We start from the raw sequence: 17,425 nt of genomic DNA, 5'->3' as shown, positions 1-17,425 counted from the left end.
CGCACTCCCCTGCCCTTGGTCTCTGATCTTCTCCTTACTCATCTCCAAGGTCACCTGGAAGTGTTTGTGACTGAGGCTGTTCCTGGACTGTTTTTTTTTTTTTTCTCTTTATTATTTAATTGACAAAAGTTAAGTATGTCTTTATGGTACGTGAATGTTTTTAAAATTGTATACATTGCGGAGTTGCTAAGTCAAGAAAATTCATGTATTACTTCACTAGAATTTGCGGTGAGAACACCTCAAACCTGCCCTCAGGAGCCTGAGCGCGCAGGGCACTCCTAACTGCAGTCACCGTGTCGCGCAGCACGTCTCCTGCTGCCTGGAGTTTTACATATTTGGGCCAACATCTCCCCACCCACTGGTAACCTCCGTTCTACTCTATGCTTCAATGGGTTTGCCATTTTTTTTTTTTTTTTTTAGATTGCACATATGTGTATGCAAGGGTACTTCAAAAAGTTTGTGGAAAAAATGGAAGGAGAAGATGATGCACATCTCGCACAGACTGTCATGTGGCCTTGTGTGTGCGGTCAGCCTGCCTTACCTGGGGTAACGTCCACCAGCGGCACCCACACTGTCACAGTGGCTGGACTTTGTTCTTTCTCAAGGCTGAGTAGTATTCCCCTGCGTGCAGCCCGCACCTTCCCTGGGAGCTGTGCGTTGAAGCTGCCATACTCAACAGGTGCCTTTGGACAGCAGCTGCGGGAGCGGAGCCATGCCCTGCAGGGGGAGGGCGCGGACACAGGTGCAGCTCAGGGGGCCATGGGCCACCCTCTCCTCTGACCAGCTGACTACAAACTTGGGAGTGCAAACTGCCTCTTGGGTTTGGTAATTGGCTGTCAGGAAACAGCCCAAGTGAGGTTGCAGTCCTTTGATAGCAGAGATATGCAAATGAGGTCCAACCCTAAGGGGAGACCCACAGGACAGGGTCCAGGCAGGTCCCTGAAGCAGGAAGCTTGACATCCTCTTCACGGATTCCGAGTGTGCCGTGTGCTCAGCTCCCAGCTGCACCTCAGTGCCTGGAGTGGTTCCTGGGGCTCCGTTTTGTACGTGTGGGTGCACAACTGAACAGCGGGCCACCTGGCTGGGCTCACTCTGCAGCCACCTGCTTGGAGGCCAGGCTGGTGTCACAGGAGTTCAGTGGTGTGCCCACCTCCCTCATCGTGCTAGGACCCCCAGGTCGCATCACTCACATAAAGCACTGGGGCCACCAAAGGCCCAAGGATTTAGGAGCTGCCTCCCAGGTCTTTGGCAGAGACTTTATTCCAAGAATTTGTAACCTGTTGGACGTCCCAAGAGCTCAAACAGAGGCTGACCCTGTCTGTGAGTGAAGTGGGTTCCTCTCTGCACAGACAGACTGGGAGAGTTTGTGAGCAGGGCAGATGGCTCTGAGAGAGGCAGACTGAGCTGTGGTGTGGGGGACGTGGGGCCGAGGCTCCAGGCACAGCAGGGGTGGGCTGCGGAAGGTGCCGACTGGCTGCTGGCCCCGCCGGAGGTTCTGGAGAGGTGGGGTGAGGGCTGGGGTCTGGAGCATCCTGGTGGCAGTTGAACAGCTGTGGGCATTGTCAGCAGGTGTTTTCTGCTAAGGACCAGCTGGGACTTGAGGCTCTGGGAGCCAAGATGAGGAACCAGAGGAATATAATGTGGGGCCTTTAGCGCAGAAGCAGGGAACATAGCTAATTTTGTTTCTTCCAGCAGCTGGATGAGGCCAGGGGAAAGAAGGAAACTTGCCCAGCTATCAGGGAGTGATGGGAAGGAAAAGACAGGCTGTCCCACAGCGGGGCCCCCAAGCCTGCAGAGTGCTGGGCGGTGCCTGGGCAGGGTCAGCAGGGAGGCTGCAGACGGCTGCGCCCACACTGTGTCAGTCCTAGGCCCTTCCTCTCGCCCTGCACGGGAGCTGAGACTCAGAACTTTGCTTCCAGGCTCTAGCACTGCTGTTTGAAGTCAGCAGACAAGTCACCTGTCACCCGTCAGCTCTGTGACACGGACGGTCACTGACACTTTTGGGGCCTCACCTTACTCATATGTGAAATGGGAATCACCCGTGAGATTCCCGCAAGGAGAGAGATGCTGTGAACGCAGTTGGCGCATTTCCCTCGTGTCCCTCCCCAGGTTTCTGTCACCAGAGGCCACAAGTGCATGGGGTATCAGGGGAAGGGCTCAGGGCCAGGCCTGGCCACTCTGCCTCCCCACTGGGCTTGGGCTTGGGCTTGGGAAAGTAGGGGTGATGTATGCACCTGTTCTGTGGGGTGGAGTAACTGAGAATGCACCTGCCGTTTAGTGAGTGCTGTGTGGGTGGTGGCATTATCATTAACATCATCGTTATTATTATTGACAGTATCTTTGGGCAAATGCACAGGCCCGCTTGTTTCCCATGATGCACAGCCACTTGCCACACTGCAGCCTTCAGACTTGGTCTCTGGATCCAGGGCAGGAATCAGACCCTGCTGTGGATTCTTGCACAGGAAAGCAGGTGCTTACTAAACTCTCTGGAGAGCAGGAGCAGGCTGCAGGTGTCACAGGGCTCTTACGAATGTATCCCGGGAAGAACCTCTACCTGTGCAGCTGCCACTGGAGGTTTGGCTGCAAGTGCGGTAGACCAGAGCCACTCCCCAATGGCCTCCCAACACGCACCGGAGAGCTTCAATAGCCCACCCCTTCTCCCACTACCCCACAGCCCAAAGGAGCATGAAGGTGGCACTGGCCTCCCTGCCCAGCTCTCCCCATGGCCCCGCTGTGCCCTGCGTCACCATGCTGTCCCCTCCTGGCAGTGGTGTGGGTGCAATGCCTGAGAGCCCTTCCTCACTGCTCTCAGGTACACTCATGGTGCAACAGAAGCCTCCGCAAGGGGGAGATTTCTAAGCAGAGGCTGGGCCAGCCAGGCTCCTGCATGGAGCGGGGGCTGGCCAGGTGGGGACAAGTGCCAGGGGAAGGGTGCGGCCTGTGGGGGCTGAAGCCAGGGGCTTGCTGAGGCTCTGGTGGAACTCAGGGACGCCAGGGAGTCTGGGAGGGCACATGGACAGGGCAGCCAGTTAGAACTGTGCAGTTGTCCCAAGAGTGAGGAAGTCAGGTGGATGGGGTGAGACTGGAGAGGGGAGCTTGGGTTTGAGAGCCACTGGGCAGCAGTAGAGTATCCAGGTTAGAACCATGTGTCCTGGAGTCAGCAGCTTTGGCTTGTTCTCTGTGCCAGCTCTGCCACATCCTCTCTCAGTGACCTGGGGGAAGGTATCTTGCCCAGTTTTCTCCATGAAACGGCTGATGGTAGGGGTGTGAGTCATAAACACAGTGTTTGGCATGGGGCCTTGGCAGGTGGTAGCCCTCAAAAACCTGTCTGCTGCCCTCGTCGTGTCTCTTATTCCCAGCGGAGTCAGGTTTGGTGGATCCTGGGGTGAGGAGCAGTGAGGTGTCGCAGATGGCCCCGGGCCTGACTTGGGGGCTGCCATTCTCAGAGGTGGCCTTGGGGAAAGGGGGGATGACCCAAGGCTGATGGTGGGCCCAGGCTCTGGGCACAGAGAGTGACTGAGCCATGGGGAGAATTCACTGCTAAGGAGCATGGGAGGAGAGGGACCAGGAGGGACCTGCCATCTCAGCCACCCTGCAGAGGCGTGTGAGGTAGGAACAGTGGGCTGGTGAGTGGTGACATAATTGCCACAGCTTCTGAGTGCAGTGTGGGCAGGAAGGAGTGGAACCCATAGACAGCCTGTGTCACAGGCAGGCTGTGCTGCTGTGTGTGTTATCAGGGGTGGGCCTCCCCAGCCCAGCAGAGGGCAACTCCCTCATGTAACAGTCCCATACCATTACCCCCAAAGCTCCCCCACCACACAGGGCCTAGGAGCTAATGACGAGATGTCTTGGGGGGAGGAGAGATGGAACAAAACTGGCCTTGAATTGCCAAGTTTTTTTTTTTTTTTTAAGATTTATTTTACTTGAAAGGCAGAGATAAAGAGAGAGAAGGGGATTGAGAGAGAGAGATCTTCATCCATTGGCTCACTCCCCAAATGGCCACAACAGCCAGGGCTGCGCCAACCCAAAGCCAGGAGCCAGGAGCTTCTTCTGGGTCTCCTGCATGGATGCAGAGGCCCAAGCACTTGGGCCATCTTCTCCTGCTTTTCCAGGCACATTAGCAGGGAGTTAGATTGGAAGGTGGAGCAGCTACAACTCCAACTGGCACCCATACAGGACGCCGGCACTGCAGGTGGAGGCTTAACCTTCCATGCCACAGTGCTGGCCCAACTGCCAGTTCTCGAAGTTGGACGGTAGATAACTGGGGGTTATCCTTGTATATGTTTGAAATTTTCTATAATAAGAGGTCAGAAAACTTCTAAATGCATGGAAAATTTAAAAACATATTTAGCATTTATCTATAACATACACATACATAAATTTTGTATTTGCAGATTTTGTCAATAGTAAGTAAAGTAGACATAGAAAAATATAATAGAACTACGTGTAACACAGGCACATAAACGCATCCCCAGCATCTGAGCACCACTGCCTGTCTCGCTCTCACACTCCCTGTCTTCCTCACCCTCCTCGGCCCTCACCTCCCACTCCTCCCCTGCAGCCAGGAGGGACCTCAGGTGGCGTCCCTCCATCTCAGATCCTCAGACACAAGGGCCTGCTGTCTCCGCCTGCCCCTGTCCCACTCTCTTCCAGCCACAGGTGCTGGGCAGAGCAGCCTGCACTCCCTGGGAACAGCCTTGCCCGCCCCCATTCTCCCCTCGGTGCAGCAGCCCCTGCCCGCTGCACGGCCCCCGTGGCACTTGTGGCCCTAGACACGTGCCAAGCCCACTTGAGACCGTGCCCACTCACTAATGCACTCCCCTAGAAGCCTGCGATGACCAAGACTGCACCAGGCTTACGTTGGAGCCAGGTCTCCCACATAGGTGACAGGAGCTCTATTACTGGAACCACCACTACCGCCTCAGGAGCCAGAGCCAGGTATAAATCTAGATACTTCACCGTGGGACGTGTCTTCAGTGGTGTGTCAACCTGTAGGCTAAATGCGTGCTCTCTCCCACATACTTTAAACCATCTCTAGATTACTTGTAATACTGATGTCAGTTACCTGACATAGGTGTACATAGGGAGCAATGACCAGAAAAGTGGACGCACACGGTCAGCTCAGGTGCCATTTAAAATGCATGCATTTTCTCTCTCGTTGGATCCCAGGAGGCAGTAACCACAGAGAGGCTGCGCTCGCTGACTGCGTGAGTGTGGCTCCGGTTCTCAGGGGGCGACTGACCCTTGGCTGGAGTGATAGCCGTGGAAGTGGGGGACTCCGCTGGGGCTGACGCGGAGCTGTGCGGCCCTGGCACCTTTGCCCCCAGCCCCAGGCTGCTCTTTGTGCCTGTGTCCAAAGGCGCAGATCACGGAGAGGAGGCAGGAACGCAGGCAGGCAGGGTGTGGACCGCCCTTGCTGGGCAGTGTGGTGAAGAGTGATGGCTGTTGGGTTAGCCTTTCCCCAGGAGAGGCGGGAGCCGGCTGAGGGGTGCACTGGAGCTCTCTGCATTTGTCCCCGGGGTGTTGGTGTCACCTCGGCCTGACAGCAGGGCTGGCACCTGCTTCCCGGCTCACCTACGTCAGCCTGGCGGGCCAGGCTGGATGAAGACCCGAGCCTCTCCAGCGTGGTGAGCACTGAGGGACCCGAGAGGGCCCAGCCCCTGCCGCAGGTCGGCCGGCCGGGCAGCTGAGCTTCCCAGGCTATCGGCTGTTGCCTCCCAGGCCTCTGCAGGCCCCCTTCTCGTGCCCTGGGAGAGCTGAGGGTCTGGGCCCCTTCACCTACCCCAGTCCTGATCGGCTCCCCCTGGGGGCCAGACACCAATCTGAGGTTCTTTTCGCCTCTTCTGAAATTTATCTTCATCCTGCATTGGGAATGAGTGTGTACTCATTGTAGAAGCCGTGGGAGTCCGTTAGTGAGAAAGCGCCTTTGCCGGTGTGGTGTCACTGCTGCTCCTCTGGGCCGGGGTCTTGAACTGCAGATCTGCAGGGCCACCACAGCCAGCTCAGGCCCTCTTCCCCGCAAGGGTTTCGGGAAGAACTGTGCGGCCCCCGCAGCTCGGCCGTCGTGAGGCAGAGAACAGAGCTGACGAGAGTTGCTAAATTTAATTCTGGTGCCTGCGTCACCTCTGACCACACAGTAGCATCTGCCCAGGCAGTGCACGGGCTGGGGGTGTTTCAGAGGGTGACTTTCCACAGAGAAGGCATGTGGAGGGAAGGAGAGAGCAACAGAAAGTGAGGTCGTAAGTAGAAAATCACTTCTGGGATTTTGAATGGCTTGTCGTGGGGCCCTCCCTTGCTGCTGAGAAGTCACTTGATCTGGGAAAGTTCATTGCATGCCATTTGCACACTGCTTCTGGGTGGAGCCGAGAAATGAATGAAGATAGGGAGGCTGGCTGTCTGATGTGTGGGAGGTGGCCGGTGGGTGACACAGCCCCTAGTCTCTAACCAGGAGCACCTCTAAGGGCCCGTGTGGCCCCTGCTGCAGTGCCGCTGGCCCTCTTGGATAAGGTGGGGGTCAGCCGGAGAGGGGCAGGCTCTGGGCGGGTCGCGGTTAGCCAACTCTGTTGCAAAGATGCGTCCCTGCCGACTCGGTACTAAGCTGCTGCCTGGGCCACAGGGAGGTGAGTTGCAGGCCTGTCCCCCCAGTCTCCGCCTTCTCCTTGTGAGCAGCTCAGGGGCTGGCCTGGGAGAACCCCAAGTGACCTGGGCTGTTTGCTGACACCTCCTCTAGCTGCAAACACAGGCTTTGGCGCCAAGTTCACCGGAAACTCGTGTGTGTCTCTCACTTCTCATTTGCGCCCCAGCCCCTTTTCCAGTGAAACCTCCTGGGCCTGGTGCTCTGGGGGAGCTGAGGGGCCCCTGCGCCCTGGGCCCCACAAGCAGTATCTCCCTCCGTCTCTCCTGGCACTCTCATCTCTTCTTAACAGCCCCCCGTCTCCGGGTCCTACTTGGGGCTTGCCTCATGCAGGAAAGTCAGCCGTGTGGTTAGAGAAAACTCCCAGCAAATACCCCAGGGTCATCCCCAGGAGGCCGTGCTGCCAGTGACAGCTGACACGTCCCTCTCTCCCCATCTCTGATTCCTGGCTGGGCCATCACTTCCCGCCCCCGTTGCCAGCAGTGGCAGTTTGGTTCTGTGGCCCTGTAAGGTGTCATGTCCCTCATCCCTGTAGGACCTGGTGCCTGTTCCAGTTCCCCCCCAACACTGCCAAGGGGGACGGTCTCTGAGGTGTAGGCACGGGGGCCAGTGTGCGGCTGAGGATGTGGCGAGCTGTGGACCCCTAGTGGTGGGGTCCGGGACAGCCTGTGCTTGGCACCGCACCAGCCTGCTGGGCCTCCAGGTGTGTGGGTGGAGGCCTGCCAAGGGACACCGCCCCCACCACACACACACTCCCCACCCTCTGACACACACACCTCCCCCGGTTCCGGTGCCTGTCCTCAGGGGATTCACGTGGCATTTCACTGGAAGGCTCTCCATCCTCTGTTGGACACACAGGCCGAAGCTTTGGTAGGGTGGGATGGACCTGGTTCAGAGAGGCTGCTGGGGCGGGCATTTGGCCCAGTGGTGAAGGCGCCCACATCACATTTTAGACTGCCCGGGCCCCATACTCTGCCCTGCTTCCTGACTTGTTTCCTGCTAATGCAGCCCCTGGGAGGCACTGGTGATGGCTCAAGCGAGACTTGCATTGAGTTTCCGGTTCCATTATGGGCATCTGGGGAATGAACCAGTGGACGGGAGTTTGCTCACTATGTGTCTCTGCTTCTCAACAAAAAAAGACACTAGTGGAGGGTAGATCACTAAGTTCTACTTAAAAAATCATTACTGTTCTGTAGTATTCTTTAGGCTTAAAACTCCTAGACTGGATGGAGCAGGCTGCTGGGATCCTGACTCTCCCCCAACTTCCGAACCTCTCCTATCCCCCCAGCAAGTCAGCCCCTGCTCACCTCCAGAGGGTGGGCCTCCCTCCTAAGGACCCTGCATTAATAAAAATGAAACTCTTTTTGGTGGTGACCCTGGAGTCAATGTGCCTGGATGGCCATTGTGGTGCCAGCCTCAGGTGACCCTCAGCGGATGGAGAAGCACTCCACAGGTTCTTTGATCCCCTTGGCACCCAGAGGCTGGTTCTGTCCCCTGCCCTACACAGCCCATGGAGACACAGTTCCTGTGTGCCTCCCTGAGGCTTCTCGCTGGGCCTGGCATCCCTGGCTCCTGCCCCATCCAGCCTGGCTACTCCTCGGTGGACGTGAGCAGTCCCTGAGCAGTTGCCCATAGTCGTTGGCTGCCAGGTCTTCTACTCTTGCCCGAGTGATACAGCCGTGAGCACTAGCTGTCTACATTGACTTCTCAGCATCACAGGGTGTTCCCACTGGTGCCTTGGGCTCCCAGCAGGACAGCTGCCTGGAGACCCACTGCCTCTGCAAAGACACCCCAGCCTTCTGGAACCATCTCTGCCTTTGGTACCTCTTAGAGATTCAAGGGATGCCATGCTGAGGCCTGCTGGTTCAGCCCTCCCACTGCGGGCTGAGCCCACTGGTCCAGGCTCCCCATCTGCCCTGCGGCACAGAGGCCACAGACCGAGCCATGTGTCTGTCCAGTGCTGTGAGTGCAGTCCCTAATGAGAGGGGCTCAGAGCTAGATGAGCTCCCTGTCGTGGCAGTGGGGATAAGCCAGTCCCTGACGGTAAAGGAAGGGAACAGTGCATCCAGGCCGCTGGAGAGAGCGCAAGCTTCGGAGTCGCAGTGCGTTCGGGGCCCAGAGCCTGGCTTTGCTTCTTAACAGCTGTGTGTCCCTGGGTGAACCGTAACTGCCAGAGTGTGAGGGAGATACGGCGCCCGCCGACACAGCTGGCTGCTGGTCAGGGTCATGATGGTGGGATGCCTTCCCATCCTGGCCCAGGCTTCCTCCCCCGCCTCCTTGCCATGGGCAGCAGCCCGAAGAGGGGCTCCCTCCCCGCCCCTTATTCAGCCAGCCTGCCTCCTGCAGAGCTCCTCAGAGTTGGGAGACCCCAGACCAGCTCCCCAAAGACCCAAAAGAGGATCCAGTCTCTTTGTCGTCATCTTTATTCCAGTTTGACAGAATTGCCCTTCCCCCCATCCACAGCCCCGCTCGTGTCCCAGGCTGCACATCAGTATATATTATGAACTCTGTGCTAACATGCTGAATACTTTAAATATGAGGAAACACTGTAATAAATTACTCCTAGGCTGTTGGCTGTCGACAAGAGTGGCTCCCTGGCCCTCTCCTGTCCCTGGCCTTGGCTGAGGCCCGGAGGACCCAGAACCAATGAGGTAGCAGAATTCTGTGCACAGTACTTCTTAGCAGGGACTCCTGGCACCTGCTGCCTTAGCACTGGAGCCCCGCGGCTCTGGGCAGCCCCAGCCTGACAGACGCTTTAAATAACATACAATAATAAATAAGAGACTAGTGCCCGCGCTGCACTGCCCCTGGGCCCTGTGTGAAGCAGGTCCCTCTCCCACCCCGTGTGCCCCCTCTGGGATGCCATGGCCCCTAGAGCAGGGGTGGCAGGCACCCTCGTCCCCCAGGCTCAGAGCCCTGGACAGGAGGCGCAGCGGGCTGAACCCAGGCCCCAGGAGCAGGGGTGGGCAGCACAGATGAAGTCTAAACTAAGGAAATCTTCCCCTTCCCTCTCCCCTTCCCCATTCCCCAGGAGAACTCGGCGGCTGGCGGCACCGGGGCCGACCTGCGGGCTTCAGCGGAACTTCCCCAGGCGGTACAGCATCTGCAGGTGCCTGCGCAGCTCCTTCAGGAACTGCAGCAGTTCGATTTTGGTGTCTCGCGCTTGCACGCTGGTGACCTGCTGCAGGACGAAGAGGAGGCGCGTTAGTGGGTGCCAGGGCTGTGTCCCTCAACCCGCTCCAGAGTGCCCAGGAGGTGGGTCCTGTTACTTCCGCTGCATCACAGATGTGGAAACTGAGGCTCAGGGGGGAGGTAGGGGCCCTGGAGCCTTGCTTTGAGAAATCCCCAGGGGCCGTGTCCCCCCTGCTGCCACAGGGGACCCAGGTGAGCCAGGGCTGGCAGGAGTGGGTGCTGGGTGGGGCTGAGATGTGGGAGGGAGCCTTACCTTGGCCACAGCCTTGTCTGTGCAGAGTCCGCTCAGCATCCGCTGGGTCCTCTGGATGGCGTTGCAGCCAGAGACATTGACGAGGGACTCCAGGGCTGCGCAGTACTGTGGGGCGGAGACCGCGTGCGTCAGAGGCTTGGGGGAGGCAGGGCTGAGTGGTGGGAGCCCCGAGTTATGGGGGCAGAGAAGGCAGCTCTTGAAGTCTGCTTGGATCCCCTCAGCCGTGTGAGCGAGGCTCAGAAGAGACCAGGCCGAGGTGTGCACCTGTCCTCCCCTCCCTCCCTCACGCTGTCCATGGGTCCTTACCACGCTGCCTGTCAGGTTGACGCTCCACACCATGGTGCCATTGCAGAGTGGAGCCTGAGGAGACAGAGGGGCCCCTCAGCATCCCTGCAGGAGCACTCGCACTGTGCTCATCTGCCTGGGGCTTGGGGCTGAGAGAGACGGACTGGGACCCAGCTGGTAAGGGCTGAGGCAGAGCCGGGGCAGGAAGGCAGGAGTGAGGGGTGGCCTGGGCTGCTGTTGACCAGGACAAATGAGACAGCAGGTGGTAGAGGTCAGGGTCTGGTCCTGCCTTCCGAGGTGGGGGATGCCACGCCATTAGGAGCATGGGCGCTGTGGGGTTGTCCAGGCCTGGTTTGAATCTGGCCTCTGTCCATCTTACGAAGTCTTAGTCAGCAAGATGGGTCATTGTCCCTACTGCTGGAGGTGAGGCAGCAAGGAAGTGACACGTGAAGCACCCAGCGTGAGCCTGGCGCCTCCCCCTGCCCAGAGTGAGCTGTTGCCAGTGGGGACGGGAGCTGAGCCCACGTCGAATTCTGTGGTGGAATGGGCTCAGCCAAGCTGTTGTGGACAGTGGCCAGGTCAGTGGCAAATGCCAGGCAGATCTGGGGGTGTTCTGACCCATTAGCTTTCTTCTCATTAGCAATGGCCAAGGATGCACTGGAGGTGCAGGTGGGGCCAGGCCAGGGGACAGGTGGTCCCTGGGGGCACTGCTGGGCCCCTTCATGGTTTATCCACATTTCTGTCCTCCATAGCCCGGTGCCTGTTGCTTTGCCATGGCTGGGCCCGCCCCCTTGTCCTTGGGGCTTCTTCCTGACTCCCAGGCCCAGTCCACTCATGACCTCCCTGAGGGCCACCCACCCAGGACCCTTGCAACTGGGACCCTGGCCAGCCGGTGCTTACCTTCTGGTTGTGTGTGATGTTGACCAGCTCCTCGATGAGCTCCTTGAGGGATGTGGGGGGAGGCACAGGGCCTGGGGATACGAGGCTGCCAAGGCAGGTCACAGCAATGGCCACAGCCCACCAGAGCGCCATGGAGCCCAGAGCAGCAGAGGAGGATCGGGAGCAGGCGTGCGGGCAGGCCCAGCTGAGCGATTGTGGCCCTGGCCTCCTGTGGCAGCTTTTATAGGCCCGAGTGGTGACGCCCCAGCACCCTGGTCTCCGCTGGCAGACATATCTATAAACCACATCTTTACTCATCTTTTTTTGACTTTGTGGAAAATCCAGCATGTATAAAGGAAAGAGTTTGATTTCGCATGGACTTATTGAGAAGGGTCTCATGCATAGTTTCCAAGATCTGGCTGGGCTTGCTTCCAGGAGTAGGTGAGGGGGCCCACACTTGCCATGGCTACCTGGTGACCACGCTGAGCACCTGTCCTCTGACCCCTTCCTTCACTGGACATGCATGGAGTCTCGGTGGTGGGTGACCGCAGTCTACCAGCTGTAGGAATGGGGGAAGTTTAGCCAGTGAACCGGTTTTTCTTTCTTTCTTTCTTTTTTTTTTAAGATTTTATTTATTTATTTGACAGGTAGAATTACAGACAGTGAGAGAGACAGAGAGAAGGGTCTTCCTTCCATTGGTTCACTCCCCAAATGGCTGCAACAGCCGGCGCTGCGCCGATCTGAAGCCAGGAGCAAGGTGCCCCTTCCTGGTCTGCCATGCGGGTGCAGGGGCCCAAGCTCCTGGGCCATCTGCTGCTGCTTTCCCAGGCCACAGCAGAGAGCTGGACTGGAAGAGGAGCAGCCGGGACTAGAACCCAATGCTCATATGAGATGCCGGTGCCGCAGGTGGAGGATTAACATAGTGCGCAACAGCGCTGGCCCGCAGTGAACTAGTTTCTTAGATTACCAAGGTCATACTTGGTTTAGATATGAAAGTCAAGCAGGATAAAAGAACAGTGCGAAGCCCGGCTGTTGGCCCACCCAGTTCCTCCCTGTTGGCCCGGTGGCAAAGATGCTAACCGTTCAGATGTTCAGATGTCAGCTGGAAGACCCAGCCAGACCAGGGCTCCTCCAGGAACCCCAGGTTGCACAATTGCCTTGATGGAACCCTGAGTTGGCGCAGCCTGGACGGCTGGGGTTCCTGCCCAGGCCTTCAGCCCTTGGCCGTCCTGCCAGGAAATGCTCACTGGGCGGCTAGCCAGAGACTGCCCTGCCTGAGCCCAGGTGCCAGTGTGTGACTGTTCCAGGCCACTGAGGCAGCAGCCGCCACCTTTGCCCTTGCCCGTCAGTCTCAAGGGACCAGCTCCTGCCCCCTGGGGCCCCTAGTGTCCCCTGAGCAGGATGCAGCAGTGCTGGGGAGTGCTGTTCTGTGTCCTCTGCTTTTCCCTCATTGCCCCAGGAGCTGTAGAAGCAGCCAGAGAGGGCGCAGCGTTTGCCTGCTGGGTGCTGATGTCAGGATCTTACCTACCCACTTCCTCCCCAGCCCAGGGTCTCCCCAGGACCTCCTCTGCCTGCTCAGCCTCCCTCCATCCTCCCCTCAGTGAGACGCAAGCTCTGGCTAAGGCTTTTTCACAGGGCGCTGGACCCTCACTGCTGCTCACAAGCCTCCCCGGCTTGCCCGCCTCTCTCCCTGCCAGGATGCCACTTCATCCACAGCCCACGGTTGTTCGCAGCAGGAGCCCGTAGGTCCAGACGCTGGGAAGCCATCCCCACCCGCGGTGGCCCCCATGTCTGGCCGTGTGACCGCCCCTTCCCCTCTCCCGGGCCTCGGTTTCCTCCTCCGCAGAGTGGGGTCTCCCATGGGGCTCGGTGCGGGGGGTGGAAAGGAGTGGGAACCACTTGCTGTGCAAGTCCCGGAGCCCCGTGTGGCGATGAGTCAGCGTCCCTCTGCTCCCCATGACCAGCACAAGGCTTGCGGGGAACTGGGGCCCGCGCGTGGGAGCAGGGCGATGGCCCCGGGAGATAGGGGCTCTGCGTTATGTAAGGGGCGATGGGCAGATAAGCGGGCTCCGTGCGGCTCGCCCTCCTCTGCTGTCTCGGGTGTAGACCGGTTTCTCCGGGAAGCTACGAGGGGGCGGGAAGGTGGAAGTGGTCGGCGGCCGGCCCTAGGCAGGGCAGGGGCCAGCGGGGCCCCCAGCACCTGTGCGCACCGGCGGGCACTACAGGCTGCGCGCGCGTCCCGCTCCTCACCCCGCATACAAGGCCTCTCCCCGCCCTCTCCCCGCCCTGCGGCCGCCCAGGGTCCGGGATTCACAGGCGCCAACGCCATCCGCTCTGGCAGGGGCGCCCCATCACTTTCTCCTTGGCTGCGAGCAGGGCTCCAAGCTCTCCCCTGGCGCTGTTAAAGCTCTGAGCGCTTGGCACAAGCGGCCGGCATGTCTCCCCCACCTGCTGTCACAAGCGGGAGCTCTCGCAGAGGTGGGTCCCTGCGGCTGGGGGCGGGGTGAGGGGCGTTCGCCCGCCCCGCAGCCGTCCATCCTGCACTGCCCTTCCTGGTGCCAGGCCTGCACTGAGGCCGGACAGCTGGCGCTGGCTTTTGCGACATTCTCGGACTCCGGGCTTCCCTGGGCCAGGCAGGAGTGAGGTGTTCTAGTACAGGACGGTGTAATTTCCTAAGCTTTCAGTTTTAGGAAAGCTACACCTGCAGGTGATTTTTAAAATGAAATAATTCAAGAAAGTTGGTTAGGAAAAAATCAGTTTGCTACGGGTGCCTTGTGGTGCTGTTTTGTGAGGGAGGCACAGCCTACCTGTGTCCCCACGTGTCCAGAGCATCCGTGTCCTCGGACTGCACGGGGCCCTGGGAGAGAGCATTCTGTCCGGGAGCAGGCGGCTTGCAGTCCTTTATAGAAAAGAAGCTGGCTTCTCTCAGCTGAGGCTCCCCATCCCGCAGTGCAGCCACTGTGTGCGGGGCCTGGGGGTCCCGTCACTCGGCGCTGTGGGAACTGGGATCGGCCAGGCAGGAGTGGAAGCGTCGGTCACGTGCCCCTGCTTCTGTGCCTGGCCAGCATTTCTCTCTTCCCGCACTGCCTGCGTCCCGTGCCGGGTGGCCAGGGGGCACCGTCTCGGATCCTTCAGCTGCTTTAGCTTCTTCTCCAGAGGAGCCACTCTTTTTTGGAGTTGTTTTTTTTATTTTTATCTACTTGAAAGGCAAAATGTGAGAAAGAAAGAGTGAGACTGATTGTCCATCTGCTGGTTCACTCCTCGAATGGCCACAGTGGCTAGGGCTCTGGGCCAGGCTGAAGCCAGGAGCCCAGAACTCCGTCCAAGTCTCCCACACGAGTGGCAGAGCCCAAGCACTTGAGCCACCGTCTCCCAGGGTGCCCATTAGCAGGAAGCCGACTGGAGGCGGAGGTGGGACCGGAACCCCCGGCACTCTCGCATGGGGTATGGTCGTCCTAAGCAGTGCTTTGTCCTCTGTGCCCCGATGCGCAGCTCAAAGCTCTGTGTTAATAATTGTGTTCTCTCGGTGAACTGATTTCTCATGAAATGTCTTTCCACCCAAGTCCTACTCCAGCCTCTCAGCTCTGTAGTCCAAGAATAATGTAGTGGAGTGGCCAGGATGCAAACAGGCCCTCCCCTGTGGGACGCCCTGCCCCACGCAGCCACTCAACCTGCTGCACCACAGAGCTGGGCCCGGGAGCCCTCGGAGCCGGTGTACCCGCTGCTTACGCTCTTCTGCTCGCCCCATGAAACCGAGGCTGCTACTTGGTGATGTTCTGGCGAAGGCATAGTCAGTGGCCCCCGAGGGATACTTGTGCTGATTGCTCTTTGTCAGCCTTTCTCCACCGACGTCCTCCTCCTCTTCTCTCTGCCAGCATAGCTCGCGTTTGGGTCTGCCTGAAGCCCTGCTCTCCGCTTACGTAACCGCTCTGCCGTGGTCACGGCTGAAGCAGGCCTGGCTAGGGCTCCTTTTATTTTCCCTTGAAGGTTCTCCCCTCTGCAGTTAACGATAGGCTTGTTTCTCAGTTCACTGTCTCCCGTGTTCTCGGTCACGTCACCGGGCCGTCGTGGCTCGCTGTGTGAGCCTCCAGAGGCCGGGCCACCATGCTGCCGCAGTTTGATTTTGCTGGGGAAGTCTCCCCTGGGGCTGCCCTCTCCACTCTGCGCTCTTCTGCGCTCTGGAACCCCCGCAGGCTCCCCGCCGCTGTCTGCTCTTCCATTGAGCTCCTGCAGTTTGGCAAGAGCGCCCCGGGCACGAGGTTCCTCTGTGGGTGAGTCGGGCTCGTGATGTGGACCACGTGGCTGACAGTTTTCCTCTTAGGTGACGAGTGTGTTGGACAGGACAGTTGGACAGCACGTGCATTGTTTCTCCTCAGATTTGTGCCCATAATTTTTTTTTTTACTTATTTATTTGACAGGCAGAGTCACAGATAGTGAGTGAGAGAGACAGAGAGGAAAGTCTTGGATTATTTTATTTTATTTTATTGTGGGCAGTAATTGCATACAGTATTTTTACTGCACCTGTGTTTTGATTGCTGTCTGCGTGTGCAGTCAGGTGTGAACTTGCCCGCTTGGGGCAGCACAGTGGTGCTCGAGATGTCTCAGGACTTTGAGATTAGGGATGCTCAGTCCCTGTGAAGCAGAGCTAGCCTCGTCTCTGCTCATTTAGATACCTGTTGATGTCCGTGTGGGCTCAGGACTACTGACTGTGCAGGTTCCAGCCAGGTGCTGTCCTTGTGCTGTTTCTCACGTTGATCAGCCTTTGGCCATCAGGGCTGCAGTCAGGCCAGGCCCTGGGTCCTTTGTTTTGAATGTTTTCCTACTTTTGAGTGCCACAGGTTGTTCTAGACTGAGTTTGTATTTCACCCTCAGCCATGGAACCAAGTGTTTCTCCCAGGAGTCAGAGCTCCATTCAGTGGGGGAGGGTATTCAAAATTAAGATCTGGGCACTGGGCTTGCCCATTACTCTGGGCTGCCATTGCCTGAGGGCCTTCTCAGTAGACAGAGCTAGACTCTGTGCGTGCTGCCCGAGGCAGATGTACATGGATGTGTTTCTGTTTCGGTCTCTGTGCTTAGTCTTTTTCACCACAAGAATGCACACACACTGTAGTCAGTTCTGAGTGTACCGTCGGCAGTGTTCAGTCCGTGCACACTGGTGTGCAGCCAATCTCTGGAACTCTGCGTCTCGCAGAACAGAGCCTCCTTATCACTCTCCCCGCCCCCTCCCCAGGGAACGTCCTTCTACTCTCTGTGAATCTGATACTGTAGGTGGTGACTGTCTTTTTTTTTTTTTTTTTTGTGACAGGCTTTCACTTAGCATGATATTCTTAAGGTTCACCCATGTTGTAGCATGTAATAGAATTTCCTTCCTTTTTTTTTTTTTTTGACAGGCAGAGTGGACAGTGAGAGAGAGAGAGACAGAGAGAAAGGTCTTCCTTTGCCATTGGTTTACCCCTCAATGACCGCTCTGGTGGCACGCTGCAGCCAGCACAGCGCGCCGATCCGAAGCCAGGAGCCAGGTGGCTCTCCTGGTCTCCCATGTGGGTGCAGGGCCTAAGAACCTGGGCCATCCTCCACTGCACTCCTGGGCCACATCAGAGAGCTGGACTGAAAGAGGGGCAACCGGGACTAGAAACCGGTGTGCCGGCGCCGCAGGCGGAGGATTAGCCTAGTGAGCCGCGGCGCCGGCCAATTTCCTTCCTTTTTAAAGCTAATATCCATTGTAAGCATACACGATACACAGTGTGCAAGTTTATCCAAGGAGGAACTGACAGGTGTTGGCCTGGCTCCCCCTCTGTGCTGTTGTGAACAGCACTGCTGTGAACGGAGGTCTAGAAATACCTTCGAGACTTGCTTTCACCTCTTCTGGGTACACTCCAGAAGTGGATCATTTTACTCTAAAGAGTTCTGTATTCCTACTTTTTTTTGGAGGAGCCAGCATTGTAGTACATTCCAGTGGTGTACAAGGATTCCAGCGTTCCGTGTTCTCACCAGTACTCTTCTCTGGTTCTGATGGTGGCCGTCCGAGTGAGTAGGAGGTCGTAGCTCGCTGTGGGTTTGAGTTGCATTATCTTCAGTGGTGTGGAACATCTCTTCAAGTGCTTACTGTCCATTCGTGACCAGCATCATCATCTCCGAGGAAATGCCTGCTCCAGTCCTTTGTGGGTTTTAAATCATTTTTG

At 57.8% G+C, this 17,425-nt stretch overlaps 1 protein-coding gene across 1 annotated transcript; it reads right to left on the bottom strand.

The window, feature by feature from the left end:
* Positions 1-9,566: 9,566 nt before the first annotated feature.
* IL13 (interleukin 13) lies at positions 9,567-11,443 on the bottom strand. The gene is made up of 4 exons (XM_002710092.6): positions 11,265-11,443; positions 10,386-10,439; positions 10,080-10,184; positions 9,567-9,815 (listed from the first exon to the last, which is right to left on the bottom strand). Exons 1-4 carry the CDS (start codon positions 11,394-11,396, stop codon positions 9,708-9,710), a joined length of 399 nt encoding a protein of 132 aa, XP_002710138.4. The 5' UTR covers positions 11,397-11,443; the 3' UTR covers positions 9,567-9,707.
* Between the last annotated feature and the right edge of the window lie 5,982 nt (positions 11,444-17,425).

Source organism: Oryctolagus cuniculus, chromosome 6 (genome assembly GCF_051225735.1).
Source record: "Oryctolagus cuniculus isolate XC-2025 breed Fujian yellow rabbit chromosome 6, ASM5122573v1, whole genome shotgun sequence".
NCBI lineage: Eukaryota > Metazoa > Chordata > Mammalia > Lagomorpha > Leporidae > Oryctolagus > Oryctolagus cuniculus.
The sequence above is the reverse complement of the archived record's forward strand: the minus strand, read 5'-3'. Positions and strand labels throughout refer to the sequence as shown.

What these genes read in the sequence shown, in the direction of transcription:
- IL13 (XM_002710092.6), bottom strand. Translation starts at nt 11,396, where the DNA reads ATGGCGCTCTGGTGGGCTGTGGCCATTGCTGTGACCTGCCTTGGCAGC. An exon ending in TCAACCTGACAGGCAGCGTG is followed by an intron (nt 10,185 to 10,385) that starts GTAAGGACCCAT and finishes TCCGCCCCACAG; the next exon opens with TACTGCGCAGCCCTGGAGTC. An exon ending in CAGACAAGGCTGTGGCCAAG is followed by an intron (nt 9,816 to 10,079) that starts GTAAGGCTCCCT and finishes TTCGTCCTGCAG; the next exon opens with CAGGTCACCAGCGTGCAAGC.